This window comes from Dunckerocampus dactyliophorus, chromosome 20, assembly GCF_027744805.1.
Source record: "Dunckerocampus dactyliophorus isolate RoL2022-P2 chromosome 20, RoL_Ddac_1.1, whole genome shotgun sequence".
Classification (NCBI taxonomy): Eukaryota; Metazoa; Chordata; class Actinopteri; order Syngnathiformes; family Syngnathidae; genus Dunckerocampus; species Dunckerocampus dactyliophorus.
In genome coordinates this window covers 12,218,009-12,237,353 of record NC_072838.1, presented here as the reverse complement: position 1 = coordinate 12,237,353, position 19,345 = coordinate 12,218,009, and the positions used below count along the sequence as shown (strand labels likewise).

The window sequence follows — 19,345 nt, the reverse complement described above, 5'->3', positions numbered from 1 at the left end:
TGCAACATCACTATAAAATATGGAGGCATTTGCCTCATTTTAGGATGTAAATACTGCATTCAAGGTTTAACAAGCCTGTTAATTCCCTTTTGTAACATTTTTTTATACATTCCTAAAAAAAATGCAATTAAAAATAATTTAAAATATTAAATCTTTATTAATTATAGTGACAATAGTAGCTAATTTATATCTCAGCACATTCTGAGAGCAACTTTGGTAACTATTATACAACATACATATGGCTATGTATAAAATAGATATGTCATATAGTCAAAAATGATTGAAAATCTCATCAAATAAAATGCTGAATTAAATATTACTATATATCATCAAGTGTATTGTGTTATTAGAAATTACATTGTTCTCTTGTATTTTATGATGTATATTTTGTCATTGCATTTATTTTCAAACTATTAAATAGAAATATTTAATTCAACATTTAATTTATTGAATAATGCAATCACTTTGACGAGTTTCTATTTTCTTTCTTACTTTACGTTCTTAGATTGTATTTAGAAAGATAGATAAAATGAGCAATAGATATTTTAGGACGAAAAATGGCCTACAAACGGACAGGATTGAATTACTAAGAAAAAAAAACTTTAATTCATGCATAGTTTATGGCAAGATTGAGAAAGAATGTACATGTTTGGTAATATTATATTTGATTAATCTCACATTTATGGATGTTTTCCCGTGTACGCAAGAATAACTTTGACTTTGCTTTCTTAAACAAAAATGGAGAAAATGTTCAATGTCGTTGTTGGTGACTACAGCAAGGTTTTATTTGATGTGCAGCGTGTTTATGAGTGGGTAGTGTTAATCCCACTCTGCAGCCCGCGCCATGATGGATTTCATATCTGCCTTCTGATTGGCTGAGAGCAGGCAGGCCGGGGTCCACGGTAAAAATGAGCTTCGGTGTAAATCTAGGGCGTATTGCTGTCATATATCACACCAACTCGTAAAAACGACACTGAAGATTCTAGCCCAACAAATCAGACAGGCGAAAAAATGAGTTCTTATTATGTGGATGGTCTTCTTAGCAAATATACGGCGAGGATAGGCTGACTGGGTCCAGCACTGCAAAGATCTCATCTTCGAGTGGACTCTTTATCGGTCACAGCTCTTGTTTGACCCGGTCTTGTCTGGAGGCCGGCCCATGTCCATCCCAGACTAGGGCCACACCACAACAACGCCCTGCAGCCCGTTTGCTCCCCGACAGCTGCTCTCATCCGGCCCCGCCAGCCTGCACCTCGCCGCCGGGTAAACAACACCGGATGCAGCCCTGGATGTTGCAAACAGCAGGTATTTTCTACTAACTCCCCAAGTGTGATTTTTCCCCTCTTGCTCCACACAAGGATGCTTTAGCCTAACCATTGGTGTTTCAATTAATTTCGTGAAGCCACTGGTGTTGCATGGGAGGAATCGTAAAACTTTTATTGCGCAACTAATGAGTTTTGCAGCCATAAATTCATTTGGTCAGTGCCTCTGTGTTCAGCACCAATAGACCTTGCCGCTGGGGGTTTTTCTGTGCACTCCTATTACTCTCATACCCTCTTATCCCCTTTGTGGTTGTAAAAAAAAAAAAAAGAAAAAAGACTGACCTTTTGTGTAAATCAGCTCTGCTGCACTCTGCAGCTACTTGCTACTTCGCAATGGGGCCTGCGCTCTTCAAAAAGGCTGCAGGGATACTCTCGGACGCATTTTTGTTGGTTACACTGCCAGCAGGTGGAATTAGACTGCAGGCAATGTGAAGATTTTATTTAATTTATTTTAAAAAAGGAAATGCCTTCAGTGTTAAACCATAACTCAAATACTTTCAATCCTTGAGAAACATACATGCGTTAAAATGAACCCTGTAGCTTGATTTTAAAAATATTTATTTCAATATTGTGTCATATTTAACATGCATAAAAAAAATACAACTTCTGTAACGCTATTGTATCTTGTCTTCCTGCAGGTCCCAGTCACCGAGGATTTGAGAACAATCCGCACGCTTCAACCGGACACTTCAGCCGGTATTTCATGGAGGATGAAATTATGTCACACATTATTTCTTATACCCACACAAGTAGACTACAATCTTGTTCCAGAACCACATGGAAAATGGAGGGGGGCGGGGGGGGGGGGGGGGGCACAAGGAAGAAACTGCAGATGCATTGTCCCACTGCAAAAAAAAATTGAACAAAAATAGACTTTAAGAGATGACATCAAACATGACACATGATCACATGACATCATTCTCTGACATTCCACTATTGTGAAAATATTACCCTGATTCATCAAATTACAAAAAATGGAAATGATGTTTAACTCGTTTTCTAAGGGAGGATTTTCTTAAATAATGAGCTAAATAAATGCCCACTTCATGCATATCATACCCCTGAATTGCCCCCTTTTACACGTCACCTGGCCTATTTTTTAAACTTAAACACTGACTAAAATGTAAATTATTTAGCCACAAATAAAACAAACTATTTAGACCGCATATACGACCTCTCATACACACACAAATTCAAAACGTACCACCTTTGATACATCCAAAACACACATACACACTTGTAAATGGTGCAAAGGCCTTACTGCTTAAATTCGCTATGTTTATTATTTATTATTATTGGTTTAATATAGACTAAATAAGGTGTTTTTGTATAGACACGCTCACTTGCCTCTGTCGATTTTATTTTTGCCATACCAGTTTAAAATCTACATTTGACATATTCGATGTTGTTATTAGGCTATATTGTAATACCGACCACAAATGCTTAGCTTGATATTAATATTAATAACGAGAATGGAGACGTTGTTATTCGAAGTGATCCGAAATGAAAATATGACAATCCTTTCACCTTATCGTGCTATAAGAAGTGAAACTACAGGACATATGATTAGAAATGTGCAAATAGCCCCCTTTGTCTCTAATTAGGCATAGAGAATATTACAGAAAAAATACTGGAAATATAATTAAATGACATAGTTTTTAATCACAGCGAGGCTTGCGCAGAGTCCAAAAAACTGGAGCAGTGATTGAAGATGAGGTTTAGGGGAATGTGAAGTATGAGGGGACGAGGCTGCACAAGAAAGGAGAATGGCTGTTGAACTCTGCATTCCCTCTTCCCTCACTAAGATGGCGCCTATTGCTGACCTGCCCCCTCCCTCCCTTCTCCTTTGTACACCCCACCATTCCATCTCTCCCTCTCTCCTTCCTTCCAGCGCCGGGCCATAAATCCGTTGTTGTTTATGAAAATTTACAACACGGCAATCCGGCTTTACGACGCACCTCGGCCTCCTATTGGCCGCAGCTCGTCACGTGGCCAGGAGCAGTGAACGTGAACTTTTTATATATAATTTCCAATCGCGGAATACAGGAGCCTTTCATTTAACGGGCTCCAGCTCCCACTCGGATGGTTTCACCGGCGCCTTGCTTCTTACATCTTTTTGTTTTGGAGGAGATTGCGCCACAGGAGCGTTCTTTGACTGGATGCTTTGCACGTTTTGGCAAGATGTGTGCAACGAGGACCATCCCCACCCCCCGGGATCTCCTGTTTCCATCCGGACACCTGGGACTCTCCACACAAGGTAGGACAGCTAAATTTATATATAATATGTGACGTCGCAACGTATGGGATCGCCGTATTGTTGAAGTGGCGCATTATACTGGTCGCTATTGGTGACGATGCTATTGATGATGCTTCACCATCATGTCACAGACGTGCTCCTATCAGTCCATCTTTTCCCCATTGTTTGTTTATTTGCTGTTGACTTTAAACTGGGTTGGGCTTCAACCGCAAGTGTGCGGTCGGAGACAGTTGCCGTTTGTCGCCCCCGTGTGGCTGCGCAGCGTAACGCACGTTCACAGCTCCTGTCTGCTGCTCTGCTCAAGATGTCTGAGCAAGGAAGATTGGCAGGTTGACCTCCTATTTGAGTGGAAATATGTGTTTGAAGTGTTGGGCTCGGTGGGAGAATGGATCTGTCTTTTTTTTCCTGCTTTTTTTCCCTTCTCCCTTAAAGTGCATATGACCCAGATGCTGCAGAAACTATGGCATGTTTGACTGTTGACTCATACTACGCCATGACTTGGGGATGTTTATTCATTCTTAATGTGCCTCGTGTCTGCTTCTACTTGTTTTGCTATTTAAACGGTGTAGCAAACATGCTGAAAAATGCTATTCAAGAGGTTTATTGTCATATGCACGGTAATGAAGCGTTCGTAGTTGATTGGGATAATACACAAAAACCTTCGGTGTATATTCCATAATGTGCCGCATTCGTCGGTTAATTATTTTCTGCACTTCCTGCAAAGCGTGTAAGTGTGTGAGGGGCCTGCAGAGTGCACTGCCTGTCCATATTATTGCTGCATGCAATAATATCCCCCCCTTTTTTTCTCCCGGGCCCCTTTTTGGCTCCTGGGTGTGTCCCCACGTCTCGACTTGAGGAAACCAATTCGTGGGAACTTTGTTGCCATTGGCCCACCATAAATCAGCTGTTGTAGGAAACACACTTACACCCACGTCTCCTATATGTAGTCTCTTATTTATTTAGTATTAATGTTTAGAAATTGGCCACGTGGTGTACATTTATGTCAGTATTGAAGGATTGTGCAAATGCGAGGCAAAGAGCTGCCCGATGGGGTTAAAAATGCATGAACCCAAAATCCACTTCACAAGCTCACATAAAGAGACAAGGGGTGCCATAAAAATTCCACAAGGCTGTGACCAAACGGAGTCGCTCCCTTGCCTTTTATTTCGGCTCTGCGAGTTTCTGCACAGACCCTCTGCTGTTTGCCTACTTTTTTGGACTGTATTATATTGCCGTGACATTAAATGTGCACAATTGAGAAAACTGGATAGAATTCCAATACTCATAAAAGTCATACGTCCAGAAGTATGTCATACAGTTACAAAAAAAAATACATACAATATAATAAAATAACCGTGCTAGTAATTGCACAATTTGACCACCACGAATGTAACATACTTTACACCTCCATGTACATAAACTTATACATACAGCCTACATGTATACAATTTCATCAAAACTAACAGACTGTGAAACTATGAGAAAATATAATACTATAGATCAAAATAGATATTATTATTATACTCGCAAATGTCATTCTCTAGTAGTAGTTTACTGCAGACTGCTTGAATGATCATGTTTGAATGCATTATCTAGTCATATAGGGCTACTATGTTTATTCCTATGGATAGGTATAGGTAGCCTGAGCTTTTTTTCATCCCAAGAGAGAAAATATGACATTATATTATATTTTAAAATATACAAATTTCACAATTTGACCACCATGCATTTCCCACACATATGTACAGAATCCACATATATCAGACTAGATTTTTACTATCTTATGATTGGAAATTAATTCTCTTTTCACTTATTTGCTGTATATTGCATCTCATCATATGCAATGCACAGTTTTTTGGTTTTTGTTTACAATTTATTTCATATATTTGTGGGTAACAGTGGATTTTAATGCTATCCATATATGCATACAGTGTATGCACACGCCTTCTTATTCAACAGCATTGGAAAGTGTGCCCAAATGTTTGACTGCTTCTCTATTTCCTATTTTCCTTCTGACATCCAAGATGACATTTATTGACTCCATGCTGCTGTCTTGTTTTGTGCACTTACAAGCGTAATAATGATAGAACTGTCGAATAAACAAGAACCCGAATGAGGTTAAACGCTTAAAATGCCAAAAATCAATTCCATTCAAAGCCCACATTCTCATATTTATTATGTTAGGTTTAGTTTTTATTGCTTTTATCGTCCCCCAATACAATAATTTATCCATTAGTACACCCATGTGATTCCTTGTTCAAATGTGTTATTATAACGATGACTGCAAAATATGCAAAAGATGCGTTTTCTTGTATTACGTAAATGCACAATTTGCACGGATCGCCTCTTCTGGTACGCATAGCAGGGTAATGGTGTTATTTGTGCACACCAGCCTATAGCAGATATTGCACTCCCAGCACGCCACTCGCCCTGCCTGTATTGTTTCCAGGCAGCCCGTCCGCTTTTTTGCCGCAATGCTCGTTAACCTCCCAATGACCCCCAATGCTCGCAGCTACAGTGCAACAGTTGCGCCAGACGATGGCGCACCACGACAAGGCAAAGTTTGCCCTGAGCCACGGAGCCCCCTCCGCGTCTATCCCCCACCCCGCACTTCCTCAGTGCTTGAGTTTACCTCTGGAGGTCACCGAGCAGGATTTACGACTGGTCAACAAAAGCACGTGATTCCTTGCCGTACCCCATATTTGGATGCCTACGTAAGAGAGAATCAAGTCCATGTCCCACTCATTTCCATAATTCATCATAAATTGTGCAAGGCTGCTATAGGACGCGTGGAAGCATAAGAGCCACAAATCACGCACGCTGCTTTTACGCCTTTCTCCTCTTGCGATAATAATAATACTAAAAAGAGCAAGCGGAGGAATTGTCAACAAATGAGCTCCTATTTTGTGAACTCATTCTGCGGTCGCTATCCCAATGGCGCGGACTTCCAGTTGCATAATTATGGCGAGCATAGTTCGGCGGACGAGCAATACAGAGACTCCACAGCCATGCACTCCAGCAGGTACGGCTATGGCTACAACGGAATGGACCTAACAGTCGGCCGGGCCAGTACCGGACACTTTGTGGGCAGCGAGCGCACAGCCGCCTTCTCCCCCAGCAACTCGGCGGCCAACACCCCCTCGGTGGAGCCGGTCAGGTACACGCAGTCCGCCGCCAACAGCACCGTCGCCTCGGCTCTGTCCCCTCCGGCTGACCCGTTACCGGTCGCCAGCTCCACGCAGGTCACAGAGTCTCGGTCCCAGCACCGAGCTGTGAAAAACTCACTTCCCAGTCCGTGTTCGAGCTCCAGCGGTGGCTCGTTGCTCCACAGCCGGGACTGTGCGGCCAAAGGGTCCCCTTTGGACGAGGAGAAGCCCACGGGGAGTGCACCCAGCACCCCACAGAACGTCAGCGACCCGGCTCAGCCTCAGATATACCCGTGGATGAGGAAACTACACATAAGTCACGGTAAACTTCAGTGCTCGTGATATATAACGAAATGAAAGTATATGTTGCCATTATCTTTAAGCAAAAGTGCTACTTAAACATTCTGTTGTGAAAAGTATGTCAGTACTTTTGCACTGACTTTGTGTGCACACTTAATATGCTGCACGTTACGCTACTTTGTTATATTTGTTTTAAAAATCAGCCTATACTGTACTTCTTTAGAATTTTGTCATTATTTGATTTCACGTTCATTCAAAAGCACACAATTACAACGTGCTTGTATTTCTTAAACGTGCTCGAAATTTAAGTGACGCACGTAAGTCAATTTTACCAATGAAAATTGCACGATTTTTATTTTGTCTGCTAGACTCCTCTTGGATATCCGTTTAGACATGAAATTGCACTCGTTTCCTCATCAGGAAACCGTGATATATGAACACACGTATGAATATTCTGCTGCACACATGTGATATATTTCACGTTTTCTCCATGCTCTCATTTCCTTCAATCTAAGATTTGTCAGGGCCAGAAGGGAAGCGAGCCCGGACCGCCTACACCCGGTACCAGACCCTGGAGCTGGAGAAGGAGTTCCACTTCAACCGCTACCTGACTCGGAGGCGGAGGATCGAGATAGCACATGCCTTGTGCCTCTCAGAGAGACAGATCAAAATCTGGTTCCAGAACCGCAGAATGAAGTGGAAGAAGGACAACAAGCTGAAGAGCATGAGTATGGCTGCTGCAGGCGGGGGAGGCTACAGGCCTTGATGCCCCCCCCCGAGCCACCATCCAACACCACCCCACTCATCATCACCCCTGATAAGGAGTGATACAAAAATATGTTAAAAAAAAAAAAAAAGTTATGTCATATCAACTTCCTGTCCCCTGTATTGGGGACGGTGTGCAGAGACTTGGGGGTGGTGCACCCCATCATTCTTAACATTATATCCAACATTGTAATGTTACTTTCCTCAGTCGTATATGATACTTCAACTTAAATGTACAGCTCTGTCTAGATTTAGAGGGAACGGATAAATAAATGTTTAAATTATTTCTTGTTCAGAAAAAGGAAGGGAAAAACGCTACCTATTAACCAGCGTGCACTCAATGTACACCCAATCCACAGCTGATTTGTTTAGTAGTACCTGCAGTATATATGTGTATTGTATTTATTTGTGTGGTGTATAATGTGCCTCCGGAAGTCTGCGAAGTATTGTGTGTACAGTACAGCTGCGCTATGTATTCTGATTGTTTATTTTGCGACTTCTTAAGACGGTTTTTTATATATATATAAATATTTTATGGTCGGCCATATTTTTGCCTCTGTTTTTAATCCTCACATTTGTGTATATGTTTAAAAAAAAAAAGACTGGAAGTTAAAAAATGTACTGTAAAGACATTGTTGCTGTTCATCATGCTCATTAAAATAAACTTTTTACTGGAACTGCATTATTTCTTCGCACTGTGTTCCCAGTTAGAGATAAATGGCGGATTTTTTTTCTTTAAAAATAGAAATTCAACAGGTTTTTAATCCGTGAAAGTGTATGTGTTTAGTTTTGTTTTTTGTTTTTTTTACTCACCCTGCTTGTAGTTCTGTTGGACATTTGGGCTCCTCATCAGGCTCACACACCAAACTGGCCCTTTTCGCCCCTCTTGCAGCATCAGCTCGACTTTTCAAGCTGTAAACTTTATTAGGCCCCTTTCTGGCTCTTTGACATTTGGGTGCTAAATGAATGGGGGGTTTTGTCTATGAATTGGATCGTAAAAATCATCCGGCGCGCAGCCAGATAGGCTCACTGGCCATAAAGGGTCACGTGACGGCCATTAAAGTAAGTTTTATGGTTTTGGGGAGTTGACAGTATATTGCACATAACATATAATCGCACTGACGGCGAGGCTTGGTCTGACTCTGCCTTTTGCAGCGTCTGAGAAGTGTGGCTTGACCAGAACACTGCGTCACTTGAGCTCAGTGTGCCCGAGTGGACCGGACCGGACGCTACGTGTGTGCACGGCCCAGGATGAGGAGCGCTCCTTCGGGTGAGTTTCTGCACAGAGAACAAGCCAGCCTGTGTTAAATAGCCTTATTATTGTATGCACTCCCTCTATCTTTCCCAATTAGTCCATTACGCTAATTTGTCAGTTGTGCAGCGCTGAGTTCTGGTCTGGGCAGATGTTGCAGGCAGGGCTGGGTCCGGCTCATGGACATTTAATTGCTTCCTTCCCCGTGTAACTTGTTTCCCTCCATCTGTGGTGCAACTCATAATCCATTTTTGCATGTTGGATAATTATCTCTGCGTCCATTTCCACCCACTAACTTGTCGTCTTTTCTCTTTCTATTTGATCACATTGGAGAATTCGCAGATCATGACACGCAAAGTTTCCTGTGTGTGCACAATTATTTGATACAGTTAATTGGGTTTGATTGCATTTGCACTGCGGTGATGACTTCTAGTGGAAGTTTGCTCTGGTTTGTTTGGGCCAAAGGCTGTAAACAGTGTCGAGTCAACACAAGTTGGGGACAAACAGACAAGCAGCAGGGAGACTTTTGAAAAGGAATTCCGTTTTGTGTCAGCCACGTCATATTGTTGTTTAGGGTTGAAAAGTTCAAATCACCCCCACCTTCCAGCCCATTTTGGAAAAAAAAGTCACTCTCTCGTGGACCTCGAGGCTTAAATATGGACATGGGACAGAATATGCACAAACTCGCTGTACTATTTTTGGCCTTTTTGCTCATCCAGCCTCGACTTTTTTCAAATGGAAACTCCCAGACATTGGAAATAACTCGTCTTCTTTAGTAGCCCTTTTTTGGACAAGTAACCATATTAATAAGGAAGCACAACCAGCCAATCAGCGAGGAAACCAACAACAACAGTCAAAAAATATAAAATATTATGAAATAAAAATCTATTATAGTGAAAAAATATTGTTAAACTCCTATTAAAATCCTCAAAATTATATTTCAAAAAGTTCCAAAAGTAACTAGGACCCTTGTGTGTGCATAGAAACATGCAGTTGTTGGCATTGAGGCCTATATCTGACCTAGCTACTGTAAAATAATGTAACCTGGTGAAAAAAGTATATTATATTGGAAAAATATTGTTAAAGTGCTCATAAAATCCTAGAAAAATATTTTACTAACTTTGAAAAGTGACTACGAGGCTTGTGTGCATATAAAGATGTCATGATTGGCACTGGGGCCTTTATGTGACACAGCTTAAATAATTTAATATTGTGGGGACAAAAGTATTATACAGTGGGAAAATACTTTAAAAGTATTACTAAAATCCTTTTTTCTTGAACTTTTCACAAGTAACTAGGTGCACTTAGGTGTTTGTGAACATTTCTGGCATTGAGGCCTATATCTGACACAGCTAAAATAACATGTTATATTGTAAAAGAATTAGGCATTATTTCAAAATATGTACGTCAAATGAATCATATTTATTATGGATATGCGTATATCAACTTTTTTTTCCCAACAAAAACTGCTTTATTTACATGCTTAACACCCCTGGCATTAAGTAGATGAATGAATCCTGTTTTTTCTGTTTATCCCCATGCAATAAACACAATCTAATCAAACCATGGTGTGCATATGCATCCTATATTACGCCTTGCTAAATGAAGCAGCCCCATGCAGCAACTTATAGTGAGGTTATGCTTTGTCCTTCTCACACAATGCCAATAAAACAATGCACGCACACACACACACACACGCGCGCGCACACACACGGAGTGAGAGAAAAATAGAGAGCTTGGCTTTTTTAGAAATGAAAATCCCAGCCAATATGTCAAATGATCGTGCAGGCATACTGCCAGGCTGAGAGGGTTCATGCGGAGGTCATGCCTTGCAACTCCAAGATAAATCTGCATCCTCTCTGAGCCACCAGCAGAGCTCGCTTTAGGCCAAGTTCACTGTCAGCCTGCAAATGTGTGCACAGGCAACACAACACGCACGCAACTTAATGGCAGAACGGCCTCGTCCATCGAAGAAGAATAATGTGGATAAATGAACATGTGCTGGGATGCTTGCGGTGCTGCGAGAAGACAACATTTTTACTCTTTTTTTTGAAATTATATTTTTACTTTTAGTCAACTATTTGCATATTCCAGCTCCCTTTGTCTTGAATATGGGCTCATCACTCCCTGCAGGAAAGCACATCGTGCAGGTTGTTCCCTCTCTATTAAATTTATGGAAATGATGCTCGTCTAGGCATCATGTTGATGTTGTTTAAATCTTTTTTGGGGGGCATCATGTCTCAATGGGCCGCCTCTGATGGGAGCGAGATAGCAGGAGAAGAGGAAAAATTGGGGTCAAAAGTTGAGGCTGTGAGGCAAGTCACCGTCATCTGTTCGCTCGGAGCTTGATGCCTGCAAGCCTCATAATGGCGATCTTGACTCGTCCACACAAAAGATAGAATAGCTTTGAATTACATATGTTGCAGTGTGCACTCCAGGTGAACCCTGCATGCACGGTGACCCTGCGTTCGGGAGGAGGGAAGCGGGACCCCCACACAACCACCCCCCCCCCCCCCCCCCCCCCCCCCCCCCCCCCCCAGCCGTCCCCTGCAACAAGATTGAGTGGCTGGCGTTTTATTATCGCGCTTGATTGGTGAATTTCCTTTGAATAAATTGCATTTGATATGTTTGGGGACGGGGGGCGGCATTTGCATTCTGAGGATTGATACTCTCGACCCGGTCACTGCGTAATGGGAAGGCCCTGAACAGACCCCCTCCCCAAACTGAGCTCCTAGAAGCACCCCTTAAAAAACATTTAGCCCCTCTTCCTGATCAGCTTGAATAGAAAGCTTTTCTGGGGAACAAAAATGGCACAGATGTTTTTTGTGGCTCACAAAGACGGAATTCAAATACACCATTTTATCCCATCGTTGCGCCTATTATCTGTTTTTGCCTTTGGAAACGAAGTGCAAAAATAGAATCAGTTACATTTATGATTGATAAGAAACCTACTCTTATATTAAATCTGGGGGTGAAATTATGAATAGAGGATGTATTTGAAGCAAACAATAAAAAAAAGACACACCCACTGAAACGTAAGGCACAACAGTCATTTTATTCGATACCAATAAAACACATTAGACTCTTTTTACCACATGAATGGTAGTTTTATTTGCAAAACATGGTACAGGACAGCAATTTGGCGCACCACACAGTTCAAATAAAAAAAGTTCGTTGAAAGAACAACAAATAAGATCAATAATTTGATAAAATAACGTTTTTCCCCCCTCACAATATTATTCTGCACTCAACTAATGCATTTTAAATGAGCTAATATGGTGGTGAGTTTATGTCGGCGTCCTTTTTGCACTTTCTTGAGGTATTTGTGCTGCTTTTAAATGCAAACCCGACGAGGCTACACTTTCTGCTTTAATAGACAACGTGCAGTCCAAATATTTCTGCAAAGGCATGAATGTTTTTCCCCCTTTACCAGAATCCTTGGCACACATATTGTCTGCAGAAGGACATTTATTATTATTACGTATAGACAAGAGACCTTGTGCGAGCCACCTGCAATCTGTCACTATCGTCACAGCACTTCACTCATAATCTAAATTTACAGTAAGATGTCAGTGCATGTGATGGATTTTACCTTAGCAGACCTTCACTTGGCGGTATCAGTGCTCCCTGGGGTGGAACATCACGGTCTGCCTCGCTTTAACTTCAGCTTGTAAACTGCATTTTGTTTATATTATACACGCCGTCCTGTGCAAAAAGGTGCATGTTAAGATCAGACATTTCCGGTGAAAGAATCGCATTAAAATGTACCGCTTAAAGGCATTTTTGTTTAAATGAGTCCCACAGGCTGCGCGCATTGCAGGCCTCGCTTGAATAGACTGGAATTTATTTTCAAAACATGAAAACCAAGCTTATGAACAGGTCCAGTGGAGGATAACTTACAGTAAGAGGCTATTACCCGGCCTATATTTAAACAGGACCTCTGCAGAATCCACTCTGCTGTAAATGTTGTTCCCTTGCCATCTTCTGCAAAGATGCTACCTCGTGGATAAAAGCCTGTAATATATTTCAAGTGTAATCCTATACATCCTTTTAGCTGCTTTGCATGCATGTGCAAAATCCATATGTGACATTAATGCAAAAAAAAAAAAAAATACTCACATTTTTCGCTTTTATCTGCCTCGTGTGGGATTTTGTCCAATTGAAAAGAGTTCCTTCGTGGAGGGAGCCCATCCGTGCATGTGCACCGTCCCCCCCAAAATCCACAGTTGGCCAGAAGTCCAAGTCCGGGGTGAAGCCCGGGTCAGCGCGTCTAACAGATATGAAAATGTCACCCCTTTAGGAGAAGGGGGCACGCCTTGTTGTTTAACAAAGACTGTCAATGGGCAAGATTAATCAGAAACAAAATGGAAACTGTGTCACTTTGGGGTCAGGCAGAAGTTATCTCTGTTTGGGGGAGTGAAGACAGAGAAGGGGGGACTCAAAGAGGGGGCAAAAAGCAAGAAAATGAGGAGAAGGGAAACCCTGTTCAATATTCCTGAAGTTTGTGTTTCTTGTTTGTGCTGCAGGGGACTTGTTGACACGGACAGTGTGTCCCACTGAGGAGCTGCAGTGTCCTGAAGGACATTATTGTCTCTCCTCCAATATGGACAACAGGCAACGAGAACAAGTGATGGCTGATGGCGAGCAACAAGGTCAGACATGTTTATTATTACTTTACAGAAGACGTTATTTGTAGTGCAACGAAATAGGGGTTGCATCTGTTAAAATCCATTAGATGATAACACAAATACAAAAATGCAGTATACAACCAGTTTGGGGAAAATGTCTGTGCAAAATGCTTAAAATTTAAAAAAATATTTTTTTAATATTCAATTTCTTTATGAATAATCCTTACAATGTGTGCTACCGGTGTTGTTGCCCCCTCGTTTGAATATTGCAGATTTTGGTGCTCACATTGTGGCAAAACACATGAAAAATGTTGGTTAGTTAGTTTGTCTTGTGCATTTAAAGGATGCGTCAACTTCTTGTGTGCAGATGATTTCACAATGCCACAGCACCGTGTTTGTTAGACGGCGCTCTCTTTGGCTGCCGGTTGTGCTGCCAGATATGTGCTGCATGTCTGCAGGTGTTTCAGTGTGCCTTTTATAGAGTTTACGCACTCGGTGTCACAATATACATTGATGGTGATTAGCATAGGTGCTTAAAATTTCGATTATTGGTGAATGTGAGTAAACAAAGGCATAGCAACGGATGTTACGGCCATATCGGTGTTGGTTGCTAGTTTTTGTGCGTCTTTTTATATCTTGAGGTGTGGAAAAATAGCTGATTTCCGCGTGCCAGCAAACAATGGTGCAAGGTGCTTGTTGCTAGTGATGCACGCTCGGCATTGTCCTTCAAGGTGGTGATGCTCGTGAAAAAATCAAGTGAAAATGTTCATTTTACAGTGATGGCAGTGTGTTGTTGCTTAATCGCCACTCTTATTCCAAGAGAGGCATTTTGCAGACCCCCAGCATGCATTTTATTTTATTTGAGAAAATATTCTCTTAGTTTCCCAGCTTTACCGCATTTTTTTTTTTTTTTTTTTTGCATATGGAAGCCTCGCCCACATAAGTTTGTGTTCCCGCAGTAAACAAGTTGCTTGATTGGTTTTGCGTGTCTGTAATGAGATTTAACGAAGACAACAGCTACGTAAGCCACTCCGGAGAGGTTCTGCTGGTACCAGTGCCATGCTTTCCATTGGTTCCTGTTTACATGATGCCCACAGGAGGCGCTCTGATTGGTGGCCTCGCTCACGTGACCACGCAACTTTGTACATTTGACAGCGAGTAGGAGGGTTCTGTGGAGATCAGAAAAACGACAGCGCGATAAAAATTAGTATTGTTGCACTTCACAAATTAATGACCATGAGTTCCTACTTGATAAACTCCAACTATATCGAGCCGTCCTTTCCTCCATGCGACGAATACCAGCAGGGCGGATACATCCCCAACCCGGGGGACTACTACGAGCGGCCAAAAGACACGGGCTTCCCCCATCACGAAGAGCCATCCTACCCCAGGTCCAACTACACGGAACAGGGCTACGATTACACAAACGTCCCCGCCGCCGGACTGGATGATTTCAGCGATGGGCACCACTCCACAGCGCAGCCGCAGAGCCACGGACCGCGCCTTGGATCGGCCCCGGATGGTGGCGCTGGGGGGGCCATCAAGGACTGCAGCCTCGCCGGTGAGGTGTACCCCGGCGTGGCGAAGGGCAAAGAGCCGGTGGTCTATCCCTGGATGAAAAAGGTCCACGTTAGCTCCGGTGAGTTATCATCACGGTTAAAGCCCACACGCACACGCACGGAGCCATTGAGGCAGCACTAGTAGCAGGCAGAGCCGTTTGCAACTGCAATTTACGACTATAGAGCAGCGGGGTCGGTAATTAAGGACCCTCGTAAATTTTATTGCCTGTTCGTCTGTCGGAGCTTTGTTGCGTTTTAACCCAAACTGGAAAGGATCCAAAGTGTAATATCCAGCCCCGCTGTTTGCTTTATCTTAAGCTTGGTGCTTGTGCATGACGTGGAGCATATTTCACCCATGCAAGTGCAGGGTGTTTTATTGTTTTTTTTTTTCAAGAGAATCTTTGGATTTTGTCTTTAACATCTGTGCAACCCCCCCTTCCTCCTCCCCCCCCTGCAACCTCAGTCAATGCCAGTTACAACGGAGGAGTGCCCAAAAGGTCCCGCACTGCCTACACCCGCCAGCAGGCTCTGGAGCTGGAGAAGGAGTTCCACTTCAACCGCTACCTGACCAGGCGCAGGCGGGTGGAGATCGCTCACACCATGTGTCTGTCGGAGCGTCAGGTGAAGATCTGGTTCCAGAACCGCAGGATGAAGTGGAAGAAGGAGCACAAGCTCCCCAACACCAAGATCCGATCCAATTCGGCCTCTACATCTTCTGTGGCCCAACAGCAGCAGCAACAGCAGATCAAAACAGGCCAGCAGCTCGTCCCCACACCGTGCACTGTGGGTCTATAGTGCACCCTTTATTTAAAAAAAGAAATCCAGACTGCGATGGCAAAGAACACAAGTGGATTCAAACGGACCGAGTCAATATTTTGCTGTTATTTGCCGCTGGGCCCCCAGTGTCGCGCCCTTTGTCCCCTTCCACTTTCCGTCTCTCTCGCCTTCAGCTTGAAATACATTTTTAATTCCCACGGTGGCGACTGAAGTGTTCATATATTTCTTTTTTTATTATTATTATGACGAATGAAGGATTACGCACATTGAAAGGGATCAAAAAAGGTAGCATTGCATTAGAAAAAGTACGGCTGATTTCTTTATTTTTTCATTATTTTTTTATTGTTTTCCACGAAGAATTCTAATATACTTGAAAGTTATGATTTTTAAAAAGCAGATTTTTTTGTAGGAGTTCCAGTATAGTCACAGCGTGTGTGTGTGTGTGTGTGCGCGCGCGAGTGGGTTGGTTTACTGTTGAATGTAGTCCAGGTGACATGCCCCACATTGTAATGTACATATATAGACAAATCATAAATGAAGGCACAATGAGGAAAGCATTTAGCAGAGACTTTGTTGCTAGTTGTGTGTCGTGAGGTCTTTATAGTTTGATTCGTGCTCGTACGTCCCTTGTTGCTGTGTTGTCTTCTAAAAACTGTGAATAATACATCCGTGTTTGTGTCGTCTCACTAGTGACCCCTGTGCTGTGTAGACTATAGTGTCGACTGAATATGTCCTTGTGAAATAAACGTGTACTTCACTTCTAAGGCTGATATGACTTTGAATATTCAGCGCAACTCGTAGCCAGAAAAGCCGTGCGTAAAAGTCAACCGAGGTTCTTTCTCTTTTGTAAAAAACAATTGTATTAAACTGTCGACGCGTGTATATTTATTTATTTTATGAGTAGATAATTTTTAAAACACAAACAAACAAATAGGATACTCACTGCTATTTATTATTAGTGTTTATTTTGAGGAAATTCATTTGATTTGATTGATTGAGTTAATGCGTAAAACTATAGAAAATAAAATAAGCATTTTTTCCATATATTTTCCCCAAACATTCCTTCCTATCAACTAACATTCAACCTATATATATATTACTATGTGTATCATATTTAAATATGTCATCTGGCAGGCATGTTATGGTCCACAGCCTTGTTAGAGGCTTGACTTGTGACACCCTCAGACCCAAATCCAAATTGTCAAATCCATCCCTGCCCAAGATTGTTTTCCCTCGCCATTAGAAGGCGACCTGAGCCAGCCTCAGTGCACCAGAGTGTGAGTGTTGGTCACTACCTGCTACATCCAAACAATGATGGGTTCAACCAGGGGACACGGGCGCCTCGGACCAATCAGCAGTCCACGGCCCTTCTAGCGACCCCTGACCTCTCGACACATACAATGTTCAGACCATACATCAGTGCTGAGACCCCCGAGAGTCTTTTCTTCTGCTTGCATATTGATCCCGAGACTGCAAAACGGGGTAAAAAGGGTGTTTTAAGGTGTGAGCACCAGCAGTGAGTCCGTCCAACGACAGAGGACACCCCTAGTAAATTTAGGACACGAGGCTATTAAAGTGCATTCACGGTTGTAGTGGTGAGCGTGCATAAGTGAGCTTACTTTATTATTGCGTCATGCGTAATGGTGCATTTTTGTCATTTCCACTATATAAAATCTCTTTCTGCACTGCTTGCACATACAGTAGAACCTGAAAGCAGTGCAGAAAATGGCGTTGAGTGTGAGTGACAACGATTTTGCGCAGACTCCATGAAGAACTTCAATTACAATTTTCAAGTCATTTGCCAATAGAGGTCACTTCCAATGTGCTGAAATTTTAATTTGCCCATCCGTGTGGCTCGTTGAATAATGAATGTCCCGGGGGGTTAGAAATAGATGTGGAAAATGTGCCTTATTTTCATTTGAAGTGATCCTCTTCAGGGCGTGAGTCTGTCTTCTGCTCCACACTGACCCTCATGGCTTGTAAGTAGTTTTTTGTGTATTTATGTGGGGATTATATAGCCCAAATTAAGGTTTTTCATTCTATGTTTTGCTTTAGTTTTAAGGAGCAGCATTTAATTGGAGAAATCTCACATTTCAACAAGAAACGATATCATTTTAAGTGTTTTTCTGCTAACTTGTGGTCTTTTAAAAAATATATATATATATTCTTTTATGATCTGGATTTCCATGTTTTTTTCAACTTTGAAGTATAAATTACTACAATCATACGAGGTTTCATAGAAAATTAGCATTAAAATACTTTTTAATGGGTTGATTTCTAGCTGAGAAATGCATTAATTACACATGTAGCTATATGTCTAATGTATTTATTTAACATTAGCATCAGTAGTTAGTAAGAGGAACTATAGGGCGTTAAAAAGTTGTCAGGACAACTCCAAATGAAAGGTCCATTCAAAAAGACAACACAAAGGACCATATAGAGACGTGTAAATGATTAACAGAGTCCTAAGGGCAGTAAGAAGCCATGCTCACTATTATATGAATTATTATGCCTGCATTAGTTTGCTCACCTTTAACCTTTTCTTTAACCAGCTTTGTGCAAAATCAACATACATAAAATATGTCATCTAGGGGGGAAAAAAAGAAGCCAGTATTCACATTCAACTTTATTAGTGAAAAAACAAGCATCCACATGCAAATCAAACCGCCACATTTCACATTAGCCTTGATGTTGGCCCAGAGTGGTTGCAGAAAGGACTATCTTCACCTTAGCTGTCTGTTAAGAGCTCCATGTCAACATTGTGCAAAGATATGCTCCTCGGTCTGGCCGTCGTCCAGAGGACTTTTGACTTCTTGCTGACACGATAAGAAGCTTAAGTTGGTGTAAACGACAGTAAAACAATTCCCAAAGAAATTTAATTGAACTGGAATTCTTATACAAGTTTAGACGCCCTTTGCTTTACCTCCCCCTCGTCTTGTAAACCCCAAACAACTCCCCACTTGAGTCTCTTTGCCTCAGCCCGGGTCACGGAAAAGTTCATGTGTGGTGGCGAAAAGTTGACGTAAAAATCTCACCCAACTAATCCTCGTGGTATTTTTCCATCTGTAATCACAGAGCAAAGAAAAATATTAAATAAACAACCTTCTTAATTTCTCTATTCATCCGTGCGTAAAAGTCAACCTTCTTCCATGCGTAAAAGTCAGAATCTCCCGCGCGTAAAAGTCCAATTTACTTTTACTGAAGGATGAATTCTGCCGCTCCTGTTCCTGCCTTTTTAAAAGTTTACCGCTCAAGTTTGGGAACACACACAAAAGCTGGTGGGGTGGGGTGGGTGGGAGTATGCAGGGACGCTGTCCACGAGTGATTAATAGTTGTGGT

The 19,345-nt window shown here is 42.1% G+C and overlaps 2 protein-coding genes across 3 annotated transcripts; both read left to right on the top strand.

Moving 5' to 3' along the window:
- The first annotated feature begins 2,833 nt into the window (after positions 1-2,833).
- On the top strand, positions 2,834-17,534 carry hoxa4a (homeobox A4a). Of its 2 annotated transcripts, XM_054762887.1 has the most exons (3): positions 2,834-3,579; positions 13,569-13,694; positions 15,693-17,534. In XM_054762887.1, the coding sequence occupies exons 1-3, from the start codon at positions 3,405-3,407 to the stop codon at positions 16,022-16,024; spliced, it is 633 nt and encodes a 210-aa protein (XP_054618862.1). In that variant the 5' UTR covers positions 2,834-3,404; the 3' UTR covers positions 16,025-17,534. The 2 variants fall into 2 exon arrangements, with proteins under 2 accessions (XP_054618862.1, XP_054618863.1); XM_054762888.1 differs by lacking the exons at positions 2,834-3,579; positions 13,569-13,694 and adding an exon at positions 14,829-15,309 and having other exon boundaries at positions 15,693-17,508.
- On the top strand, positions 6,181-8,450 carry hoxa5a (homeobox A5a). The gene is made up of 2 exons (XM_054762884.1): positions 6,181-7,047; positions 7,541-8,450. The coding sequence occupies exons 1-2, from the start codon at positions 6,471-6,473 to the stop codon at positions 7,789-7,791; spliced, it is 828 nt and encodes a 275-aa protein (XP_054618859.1). The 5' UTR covers positions 6,181-6,470; the 3' UTR covers positions 7,792-8,450.
- Positions 17,535-19,345: the final 1,811 nt, after the last annotated feature.

Excerpts from the sequence above, each read along its gene's own strand:
- hoxa5a (XM_054762884.1), top strand. The coding sequence starts at position 6,471 with ATGAGCTCCTATTTTGTGAACTCATTCTGCGGTCGCTATCCCAATGGC. Across the intron at positions 7,048-7,540 it reads GAAACTACACATAAGTCACG|ATTTGTCAGGGCCAGAAGGG; the intron begins GTAAACTTCAGT and ends CTTCAATCTAAG.
- hoxa4a (XM_054762888.1), top strand. The coding sequence starts at position 14,901 with ATGACCATGAGTTCCTACTTGATAAACTCCAACTATATCGAGCCGTCC. Across the intron at positions 15,310-15,692 it reads AAAGGTCCACGTTAGCTCCG|TCAATGCCAGTTACAACGGA; the intron begins GTGAGTTATCAT and ends CTGCAACCTCAG.